This window comes from Punica granatum, chromosome 6 (assembly GCF_007655135.1).
Source record: "Punica granatum isolate Tunisia-2019 chromosome 6, ASM765513v2, whole genome shotgun sequence".
Lineage (NCBI taxonomy): Eukaryota > Viridiplantae > Streptophyta > Magnoliopsida > Myrtales > Lythraceae > Punica > Punica granatum.
In genome coordinates, this window is record NC_045132.1 from 28111895 (window position 1) to 28123334 (window position 11440).

General features: G+C 37.7%; 1 protein-coding gene and 1 long non-coding RNA gene across 5 annotated transcripts; one reads left to right on the top strand and one right to left on the bottom strand.

Moving 5' to 3' along the window:
• Positions 1-45: 45 nt before the first annotated feature.
• Positions 46-7778, bottom strand: LOC116210322 (6-phosphofructo-2-kinase/fructose-2,6-bisphosphatase). 3 transcript variants are annotated; one of them, XM_031544182.1, is made up of 24 exons: positions 7602-7778; positions 7245-7481; positions 7071-7134; positions 6517-6812; positions 6055-6285; positions 5572-5778; positions 5394-5489; positions 4923-5021; positions 4806-4835; positions 4563-4616; positions 3832-3885; positions 3663-3740; positions 3354-3445; positions 3216-3273; positions 3043-3117; positions 2872-2919; positions 2657-2754; positions 2021-2096; positions 1441-1503; positions 1233-1324; positions 981-1049; positions 834-897; positions 646-711; positions 46-450 (listed from the first exon to the last, which is right to left on the bottom strand). In XM_031544182.1, the coding sequence occupies exons 2-24, from the start codon at positions 7428-7430 to the stop codon at positions 373-375; spliced, it is 2274 nt and encodes a 757-aa protein (XP_031400042.1). In that variant the 5' UTR covers positions 7431-7481; positions 7602-7778; the 3' UTR covers positions 46-372. The 3 variants fall into 3 exon arrangements, with proteins under 3 accessions (XP_031400042.1, XP_031400041.1, XP_031400044.1); XM_031544181.1 differs by having other exon boundaries at positions 7245-7777; XM_031544184.1 differs by lacking the exons at positions 46-450; positions 646-711; positions 834-897; ... (2 more) ...; positions 1441-1503; positions 7602-7778 and adding an exon at positions 1510-1782 and having other exon boundaries at positions 7245-7430.
• Positions 7779-8566: 788 nt separating this feature from the next.
• On the top strand, positions 8567-11235 carry LOC116210324. Of its 2 annotated transcripts, none has more exons than XR_004157466.1 (2): positions 8567-10188; positions 10960-11235. It is a non-coding gene; the product is annotated as an uncharacterized LOC116210324 (long non-coding RNA). The 2 variants fall into 2 exon arrangements; XR_004157467.1 differs by having other exon boundaries at positions 8567-10122.
• The last annotated feature ends 205 nt before the right edge of the window (positions 11236-11440 follow it).

Here is an 11440-nt window from a genome sequence, read left to right on the forward strand (position 1 = left end):
TCATACTTGCACAACTACTTCGAAAAGATACTGGCCTTCAATCAATGAGATAAGATGAGATCGTGAATTCCCCATATTTGACAGTTATACATTAAAGAGCATTCAGTGTTTTTGTTTTGTTTTAACATTTCCTCAAATGTTACAATACCTCGGCCGATGCATCATCGAGGTTACTTAGAAGAAAAGAAAAACAAAATGCCTAAAGAGAGTTAAAAAAAAAAAAGAACAGAAAAGAAAGGGAGTATTTTCAGTTACAAGAGCAACCAGAATAAGTTTTGGTACTTTTCTGTCATAACTTGATGATGATGATGATGATGATGATGATGATGATGATGATGGTGTTGCTGTTGATGATGATGATGATGATCAGTCTCAGTCCATGAGCTTGTATCTCTTCTCTTGGACACCCGTTACTCCCATTTGAATCTCTATTATAGTATGAAGCGGCATCTGTAAATCCACGGTCACAAACGGTCACCCTCATATATTCACACAACAAACCCATAGTAGTATTCATATCTATATGCGCCCCGGTCCCCACCCCAAGACTTTGCTCCTATTCTCTTCTCGTTGCAACGCCCATTTTTCCAACAAAGTCCATCCATCAGAATTAAATTATTCGTAATTAACTTTTAAAAGCATTACCTCAATATGTGGTATCTCTTTGAGAGGCCTATCAGCAAAATATGCATATAATGCTCTCAACACAGCCTGCAGCACTCAGTTAAAAGAGTATTTATCAATAATTAAATTTTTTAAAAAAATACATAAACAGATTAATTAAAGGATTTATATATATATATATAGTTTCTATTTCATAGTATCAAAATAACCTGATGAGAGATCACTACAACAGGAGCCCTTTGTCGTTCGAGCTCAATGATCACAGGCTCCAGCCTGCATATTTACAAGGGGAAGTTACAACTGCTTCTATGTTGAGGTATTACAGCAGATTAACCTAAGCGGCTAAGAACGCAGACCTCTGGATAACATCCAAATAAGATTCACCACGAGGATACCGATATCTCAGCTTATCCTTTTTGCGTGCCCTGCAGAGCAATTCACCAAGACGTCTCATACTGCTTCAGGACAGAGAATGGGCTAATATGGTATTGATGCAAGCTTTATCATATTTGTGGTCTCTTAAGAATGAGGGGGAAATAGAATAAACAAATAATAAACCACAAACTGCATTCCCTTGTTTCTGCTCAAAAGTGTGACATGCAACGTACCCATACTCTTCCGGCATGTTTTTCTTTATCTCCTCATAAGTCATTCCATCGCAGACTCCAGCATTTATCTCATCAAGTGCGCGCCATTGGATCTAAGATTTAATATAAGCAAAACAACATCTTCCACTTTTAACTCAAAAGTCAAATCTAATTGCCCACTTATTGCAGGCAAAAGAAGGCAAAAAGAGCGACTGATGCAATCACTTACCTTTGGGAATCCGACTATTGGGCTGGCTGTTAAGATTGTTCTCTGCAGTGTACTGGTCCATATCTAGATTGCAAAATCCGTTAATCAAATCAATTGACAATCTCTTCACTCCTTATTTAGGCAATAAAAAATCCGCCAGACACTGCAAGTGTTAGCGTGTTGATGTTAAGCATTAAAAGAAAGAAAGTTGTTTTGGACGGGCAAGACGAAAGTCCAGAGAGACTTATCCATGACACAAAAGTCAAGCATGCTAATGTGTATATGGATCTTAGATTTTTTTCTTTTTCTTTTTCCTTCCTTTTATGGTGAATATACAGACCTTAGATGATGGTGCAGGTGTTCCTTTACGCAAAGAAGAAAAATTACATTAGTAGGCAGATTTTTTATTGCAACATAAGGCTAATATATATCAGAATCTGTCATTGCTTATTATTTATGTATACATAAAATAAAATAAAAAAATAAAAATAAAAACTGTCATTTGATATCCAGACCATGAAAAACAGACCCCGGAAAAGAAAAAAGCAAAAGAGAGAGATCCGACAACCAAATGTAAGACATGAATATTAAGAAGGCTTACTGAAGCAGCTCTTTCAGACTTCAGTCTCTTTTCAACAAAGTTTGCGAGTTTCCTTGCATAAAGTTCACCAGCATCACTGTACAACAAAACTATTAGATTACACAAGAGTAACATCTAAAAAATGGTCGCAGGGAGAAGAAACAAACATGCATACCATGTCTTTATCAAATGTTCCTCTTAGGAGAGTTTAGGAAGCATATGCATGACGCCTTTTTTCTTTTTTTCTTTTTGTTCAATTACTAGTGTAATGTCTACTTCAGTTTTACATTATCAAATGGAACACTTTCTGCAGGATGATTTGCAGAGCATTAAAAGTGAGCATGAATAGTCACCTATGATAAAGTGTAGGTTCTAGGATGCATCAGAACACTAAAATGCACATGGAATTTCTGTCTGAGAATGCCAAACACAATTATTTTATCTCTGATAGTCAGGAGTTCCCTGAAATATACACTGCAAAATCTGTACAATGAAAACAGAAAATTACAAGTATGATTACATGGTCATCCTCCATGCGAGAACAAATCTTTTAAGTATTTATCATAACATACAGACCATGAAAACTCTTTCATACTAAAATACTTCTGAAAATAAACTGACCAAAAAGAAGGGTAAAATGTTGCAGCAAAAGTGTACCTCAACACAGTATCACCCCCTATTCTGCCTCTAACATTGTCCATGCTCTCCCCATGCCTCGTAAGGAGTATTGGACGTGGTGTGAGATGTGTATTCACCTGTAGAAAACCCATTAAACCAAGTTCAGCATCATGTTCATGCAAAGCTAAAGAAACACAACTAAGAAAGACGTCCCTACGAAGGGGACAGTATATACCACTGGAAATTAAACATACCAAGAAAAAAACAATTCGTCCTGGGAGATACCCACTAATATTGTTCACCTGCATCGAGAAAGATGAAAGTTTCCGATAAATCTCACATCCAAGAGTTCAACTGCAGACAAAACATACCTACCTACGTATAAGCATAAAATTAGATGGATTGATATGTGAAACTAGACTTACTTGTATCTGCCCTCCATGCCCACTGACCATATCAATCATTTTAATATAAGATCCTTCTTCCACGGGCTCATAAACCTGGAGACACCAGTGTGACATCAAGATGACCCATAATATTTGCACAATTCGACATAAAATCTCACAGAAAGCAAGTAATAGATGGCCAAGGACCCAACCTTTTCATAATTGGCTAGCCTAATTTTGAAATCATGCAGCCCAGCTTCGAAATCTGGTCTGCAAAAGGGTGGCAAGCAGTATCCTCATAAATACCCCATTCGCTACAGAAAACCGATCACCTAAGAAGATATACTTACTCTTCAGCATAGTCAGGGCTTTGCTGAATTTTAAGTCGTATATTTCTTTCGATAATGCGCTCATCGTTGCAAAGTGTTTCCAGAAAGATAATCTGTAAAGGCAGAAGTGGATGTGTCCAAAGACTATTACACAACTTCAACCCAAAATATAAGCAGGATATCTAAATATGTTAGTTAAGAGGAATAAGAATTTTTAGAGATACTTATAAAAAGAACCAAAAAAAAAATTCAGAGACAAATGATCTCATAGACATATATATATATAAACTTACAGAAGACTAGGTGTTTGCATAAGCTATAATCACATACCTTGCATTTCCCTTCAGCCATTTTCATCAGCATATTCCTCCTTTTTCTGGTACTGTTTGTTGCATCAAATATCCCTACCTAAAGCAGCATAAGAAGTGATTCAACAGACATATATAAACAAGCAGAAGCAACCTTTGTCCTTGCAGCAATTGAGATAAGAGAAACTAACCTGACCTCCTTCTTGCATCCAAGATATCATATCTTCCATTGCCAGAGCTGCTACCTAGTAGCATGTGATATATTAAAACTATGTGCAGAAAAGAAAAGATGTACATGTCAATCGTACGGCCCAACCAAAGAAAGTAAATTGGAAATCTTATCTTATGGAAGTAGTATTCAACAAGGCTATATGCTACTTTCAAAAGATAAAGAGCCGTTGCACTTGTCACTTTCTGATAAACATCGAACAATGAACAGAACACTAATGCACGCCACCCTACATCTACTCCACTTTTAGCTACTGATATCTTTTGTCATTTGGCGTTGTGCATATACTATGCCAACTTACTTCTGTAGAAAGACCCTTGATCTTGTTTGGTGTTCTATATTGCTTGTAGTTGATAAGCTCAACCATTTTCAAATAGTTAGTCTACAAATCTGATCTCAAATACTCTGGAAGGATCAGGCCTAAACAAATACTCTGCTTCGAGTAAATCTAGTAGCTATTAAATATCCAAGATGAACAGAGGCAGATTCAACAATTAAGATTAGCTACAGAAGTTATAATGACATCTAAAATAATAACCAAACTATTGTTCCATCAGCTAGACTTAGTAAAATACTTATTTTAGTAAAGATCATTTAAGTAATTATTCAAACAAACACAGCAATAGACACAACACAAAATAGCTGAAGAGAAAATGATAACACTGACAGCATGTACTCGTAGTAAACAATCACCTCATTCCGTGCCTCCACGCCTTCTGGATTATCAGCTCGGAAGAAATCTGCAGACTGTGTCAAGAAATACTTAGATCAAGTAGGAATCATCGCAACACAACTATGGAAACCCTGCTGCTTGGAGGCATTAACGAATAGAGTTGTATAAGGCAATCCACATTTCATGCAGATTTGTGAAGCACACCAATTATGAGGAATGAAATTGTAGGAGAAAATTCATAATAACTGCAAAGCCTAACTTACCTGATTAGTCCCATGCTTGAGACGCCGATACTGCAAAACAGAAAGGAAAGAAGGATCATTTAGCTACTAAAAAATTTGAGAATCAAGAGGAGGAGCTGTACTTTGGATGAAATTCACCTTCCCAACATTGAAGTGCTTTGTATCGTGACCCAACCAACGAAGGTATCTTGTAAGTTTTGCTGCAGTAAAAGTCTTGCCTCGAGCTGGTAATCCAACCTGGAGTAGTAGGAACTTGTTAAAACCCCTTACCAACCTCAATGGAATTTTTTTTTATTTTTTTATTTTTGCATTACTGGTGCATTAACTGAGTTCGACAAGTGAAAAAGATGAAGAAATGAACCACTAATGGAAGAGATATGAGACCATGAACTCTGTATATAGTTCTATGTTGAACCATCTACGGGGTTGCAATAAATTTTATGTTGACAAACAGGCCATGAGATTATACTCTACGAGCAGAGTCAAGTCCTTGTTGATCAGAAACTAGTTGAATCACATTATAACATGCCAAGAAACCATCTTGACAGTGTCTTCCCTAGTTAAGCATTAAAAAGTAATAAATTTTAAGTTATTCATCTATGAAAGTACCAGAACAATTGCCAAATGCCTATCCTCCTTCGGCCCAAGCATCTGATCAGCTACTGCTGCAGCAGCCACAGCTCCGGCAGCTGCTGGCATTGGATTCTAAGATTTAAACACAAACATTAGAAATAACCAAACCAAATCAATATTATTGCAACAGAGAGAGTAATTAGCTTTGTCAAACCTTGTTTTCTGCATATGATTTAAGATCCAAAGTGAATGCACTTGAGCTTGAGGATTTGACCAATCTAGGTGAACCAACACCACGATCTACAAAAAGTCCACGGTGACAATCTTGTTTCTGCAAAGACGAAAAAGTCCCCACTGACTTTGACTCCACCATGCCTGAAGCTGGATAGCCCTTGGACGGATCTGGGACAATAATTTCCATCTACAAGCAAAATACCAGGGAAATAAGCTAAAGTTTAATTGTAAGGCCTCACAAACGAAAAACATGCATTACTGGGCAAAATAGGCATCAGGCAGCCACATATGGGTGCAGATACTACACATGTGAGCAACCCGGACACAAAAAAAATGAAATACTGCAGCCAAAGAGTAGATAAATAGAACGATACCATCATTCAAACTTGTTTTTGACATTCAGAAACTAATGAACAAAAAATAAATAAATAAATAAAATGCAGGATAAGTTATAAAGGTAAACCTTTGTTGTAGGAGGCCGGTCCAAAGGAACACTGTTATCCTTTGAAGAATGTGAGGTACTGCTTGAGCTGAGCTCGCTGAGGTTGTTGGGAGGAAAAACACCAGTACGGGTTAAAGACCTTGGAGTTTCCGTCATATTAGCAGCATAAACCAAAGCCGAGTTCGCCGAGGTTGATGGAGCAGGGACCACATAGTGCTCCAGATCAAGTTCCAAACTAGCGGAAGAACCATTCTGCATAAGAAAGTATGGCAGAGGAGTCTCATTCATGGGGGTCATGGTAATGACTATTTATAGGAAAAGCACCAGGGCCGTTGCATATGGTCTTTTGAGTTTGTAGTATCAGGAAAAGCTTGCAGTCGCAAGGATAAACTTCTGACTACGTCAATCATCAATCATAACCTTTTTTGATTAAACAAGGGGGGGTGAAAAGAGTGTTATAAAAGGCAAAGGGTAAGGATGTACCTCCGCTCCAGCTTCGGGCATAGAATTAATACTAACATCCGGAATCCCACGAACTGTTGAAGGCTGGAGATTGTCTTGGTAGGCTCTCCAACTGGCTGCAAGGTCAAATGGAGAAACGCGGTTGGCTTTAATGACCACGGGGTGCTCGAGAACCTCATCAGCATTGAACCTAAATATTGCGAGCCGTGCATCCCCTTGCAAGTGACCCCCTGCGAGTAGCCGATTGGGGCCTTCCTCGACTATGCAAGGCGCATTGCCATATTTGGGCTTCAAAAGGAACTTGAAATCCAGAGTCTCTGTTATGTTGGATGAAAGAGAGGTAGACCGACTGAATTACAAACTGCTTCTTATTAAAAATATACATATATATATATATATATATATGTATTATTAAAAAGGAGCAGAATTTAAAGGCAATGCCTGAGAACAACCGGGGGGGCTAGTGGGGTTAGGGGGAAAAAAAAAAAGCTATGAACAAAGGATATGAATAAGAATTATCTAGTCGCTGCAAACCGGAGAACAGCTAGAGTTGGAAAAGAATAGGGGTACCGTACCGTGATTGGGAGGGACAACAAAGCTCAGCTCCCAAGTGGATTTCGATTCCCGCTCCATTGAGAGCTGAAGATGAAGACAAGAATTAAGTTAAAACTTTTTTTTTTCTTTTTCTTTTTTTTTTTTTGGTTATGGAAGAGAGGAGGGGGACGGAAGAAGAGGGTGGAGTTAGTTACAGCTTTGGAGGAATCCCAAGAGCCAATGAGGGGGACGGAGCCGTAAACGTGAGGGATGAGGTCGGACTTGCGCTTGTAGTTCTCCATCTTGAGGGAGACGTAGAGCTGCTGGCCACTGGAATGGTCCTCTCGGTCCTCTCCGGCATGGGAGCCCCCCTCCGCATTCTTCGAAGAACCTGTTCCCATTCACTATCCTCTCTATGTGTTTGTGTGTGAATGTCTGTCCGGCCTGAAAATCTATTGAATTGCTGAATATAAAAGAGTAAGAGGGAGGGAATTGTAAAGATTGGAGGAGGTTAAGGACTCCTTCTTCTCACTGTGCTATTCCGATTGAATTGAATGGAAGTAAAACTGAACTGATGAAACTGATGAAGAAGCGGGAGTGGATAAACAAATTTGGGGACGAGACGAGAGATAGCGAGCGAGCGAGAAACTAATAAATCTTTTTTTTTTTTTTGCCTTGGGTTGGGGTTGGGGGAATCTTTCTTTCTTTCTTTCTTTCTTTCCTTCCTTCCCTTTCTGAGCTTCTCTTTACGAGGCCATGGCTATCTCATTATCTATGTTTTCGTCGTCGCGTCGTCCTCCTTCCCTTTTTTCCTTTTTTATTTTTATTTTTATTTTTTTTTCCTTCTCTTTTTCTTTATTTTTCTTCTTATTTATTTATTATTCCCCATGGAATGGAGTGCAGTGATGTGGCTGATGATGTTGAAGATGGAGATGATGATGGCGATGAGAACCAAGCAAAGAAGAAGGAAAGGCCTTGGCCAACCAAAAAAAAAAAAAGGCCAAGAAAGGAAGCCCAGCCCAGCCCAGCTCAGCTCGGGTGGTGGGTGGGGGGAGTGGACCTGGACTGGACTTAGTTGGAGGTGTGAGTTGAAGTGAGACTGCAGTAGCAGTACAGTATGATATATAATAACAAGTAGCGACTGTCCGTCTGTGGCTTGGCTGGCCCACTGCCCCTGGGGTGTTCATGGTGCGCTTCGGTTTCCGAACCGTAAAGATGGTTCGGTTCAATTCCTTGAGTGTCGTTCCGAACCGAATCTTTTGACAGCCAAAGAAACGAACTATTTCGAATCGTTTCTATTGATTCGGTTCGGTTCTCTAGTTCGTTTCATTTTTTTAGTTCTTTTTCTAATAGTCTCAGTGTCGAATGTGAGTCGAAGAGAAGAGAAAAAGAACTTATATTTTTTTACAAATGGTTCGGTTCGATTAATCATAATTAACCGGCTGGAGATGGTTCAACAACTAACCTGACAGTTCAAGCCCTGCCAATCTAAACTGAAAATACTACTTGTGACTTTTCAGTTTAAAATGAGATCTCATAACCATATGCGTCTCCGTTGTTCTAATTACAGATTTGGCCATTTCTTCTCGCCCCAAACGCACCCGTCTGCCGATACCCAACAAAACCAACACATCTTTTGATTTCCACCGGTTCACTCCTCCACCACACTCCACCCGCGGCCATGATTCTCCCGTCTTCTCTCTCCGCTTCAATTTCTGCTGTGTGTTATGCTTCATCACTACCCGCCAACCCTTTCTCCACTGTCTATGCTCTGCGTTTCCATTCTGCCTTTCCTCTTTTCCAGCGACCAGAAGCCGGCTGCCTATGGGGTTCCTTCCTCGCCCAGTTGTAGCCTATGCCCAGCATGTTTGCGGAGTCGAATTGTCCGACCTCACTATTCCACGACCTATTCCGCTCGGAACTCAGATTGCACTGGCATCTGACTTTTTTTGTGAATTGCAAATCACCCAAATGATTCTATCGAGTTGTTTTTCTTTGTTATATTGCAGCTTTTGGAGAGCAATATTTAGGAGGCAATTTGGAGCTCGCACACAGTCTGCAAATTTTATATGTACATTTTTTTTTCCCCTTTTACAAGCAGCTATACTGGTAAGATTTCTTATTGGATGGGCTAAATTGGTAGCTTAAACCTTTCTGTAGGACTACAGTTGAAGTGAGTGAGATGTAGGGGAATCTTAACAATAGCAGTGGTCTGTTTGCGTTTTAGAAGATGGAGGAAAAATATTAAAATTTATATGCTCGATATGTTTGGTCTGTGTGTAACTTCATTTAGTTACAAAAACAACTACATGGTTGTTGTAAATTGTTGAATATCAATTAACGAAGCAGCCAGGAAAACTCAACAACTGACTAAACACTACTGTCACAAACTGTTATCTTATGGTTTATCCCTGGTTTTCTGCCTCCCTTTTTAAGAGTTGTTTTGCCTACTGTATTGTTCCAATAATTTGTATAAGAAAAGATGGATCACTGAGCTAATTTTCAACTTTGGTTGTTATATCTTCATTTCTAATTCATGACCTTCTGATTTTAATATGAGGAAAGCCAACTTGGCTCTATAACGGTTAAACTATGCCTAGCCAGGCCTTTTCCTTTTGCACATTTAGTTATTTTATTGTGTGTAATGTAATGCATAAAATAAACATTGTTGTTATGGTTCGCCATTGATTCGGCGTCCTTTTCTTTTTCTTTTTTTCCCATATATGACCAAATGACTACTATTACGAGCTCTTTTCAACATCTTTTTAAACCCATATGGACTGTGGAGCCTCAAAGTAATAGCTCATGGGGTTGGAAAAAGCTGATGAAGCTGAGAGATATCACTGAATCGAAGGTGAGCGATAGAGTGGGGGATGGGAACAACGTATCTTTCTGGTATGACAGATGGTGTGTTGGGGGTCCTTTGGTTAAGCTGTGTTCCAATGGATTGCTCCGTTTTTCCCTCTATTGCTGCAGGGCAAAAACGGAGTCATGTATATAAAGAAGGGCAATGGATGTGGCCTAGATTTAGAGATCCACAGGCTGAGTTTATCCGGAATACTATTACTGCTTCTGTTGGTTATGCTTTTCGTGGTACAGTTCTCTGGAACTCTCAGCCAAAATTTGTGCTCGCTGAAGTTAAAAATGATTTAAGGGCGAGTAAGTATATCGTTGAATGGCATCGACTAGTTATTAAAAAAATGGTTGTAATAATACTTAAGAAAAAATATGTGAGATAATTTATTATTAAATTGAAGAATAAAATAAAAAAAGTAATGATTGTGTTGTTGAATTGAGAAAAAAAATAATGAATAGCTATGAGAATTTAGTATTAAAAAATTAATTGTAATAATAGTTAAGAAAAAGTATTTGAGAGAATTTATTATTAAATTGTAAAAAAGATAAAAAAAATAATAATAATAATAATTGTGTTGTTAAATTAAGGAAAAAGTAAAGTGAAGTTAAATGGAATATGATTTACTCCATAAATAAAGGCATTTGGTTCCAGTATTTTATATTAGACAAACAATTATTATTGGAAATGTTAGGATTGCTTGAAAGATTGACCCCTTCATCATTTTACATGGAATATAAATATAGATTGTAATGTGAATATTAATGTGTTTGGAAAGTCTATTGAATTACTTGGAATATGAAATTGTCATATGATTGATTTTTATTTTTATTTTTTGATAATATGATTGATATTGCAACGTCTAGTACAAATATGAAATAAATTGATGGGAATTAATGTAATTTTACCATGATGTCCTTGTTGATAATCATGCTACATGAAAAAAAAAATGGTGATTTTATTTCAAGAGAAAATCGCCTGAAGAGTTACTTGCAAATATGAGTACCGTCAGCTATACTTTTTTACTCTTGCAAACACTGCTAGAAACTAAAATCGACCGCGTCTCATTATTGCAGATGACACACAAGATGAAGCTCGAGACCCACTACACAACATTTAAGGAAAAAAAACTCCAAATACAACGGTGCATATCATACTTGTATGGCCAATGCATGGTTTGGATACACCGTTATATATCATATAACTTCTTTTTTTTCGTCAACAGTAGCATTTTATTAAAGAGCAAACATAATATACATAGGATTGCAAACATAATATACATTACTAATTCTCCGACAATTATCCCATTTGGGTTACCAATAATTATATAGATCTGGAACTTTATCATTGTACGTCATTTGTCTAAAAATTCAAAAATGAGTTTCTCATTTACTGACTATTCGTATGCTTAGTGTTTGCATAACTTCCACTGAAATAATCATCATCATCATCATCAAATCTATATATTTATATATAATTATTATTAAGTCAAAAGGAATCATCGTTAGGGAGATTATTATTTTTTAATTACATCTTAATTAAAAATGATTAACAAGT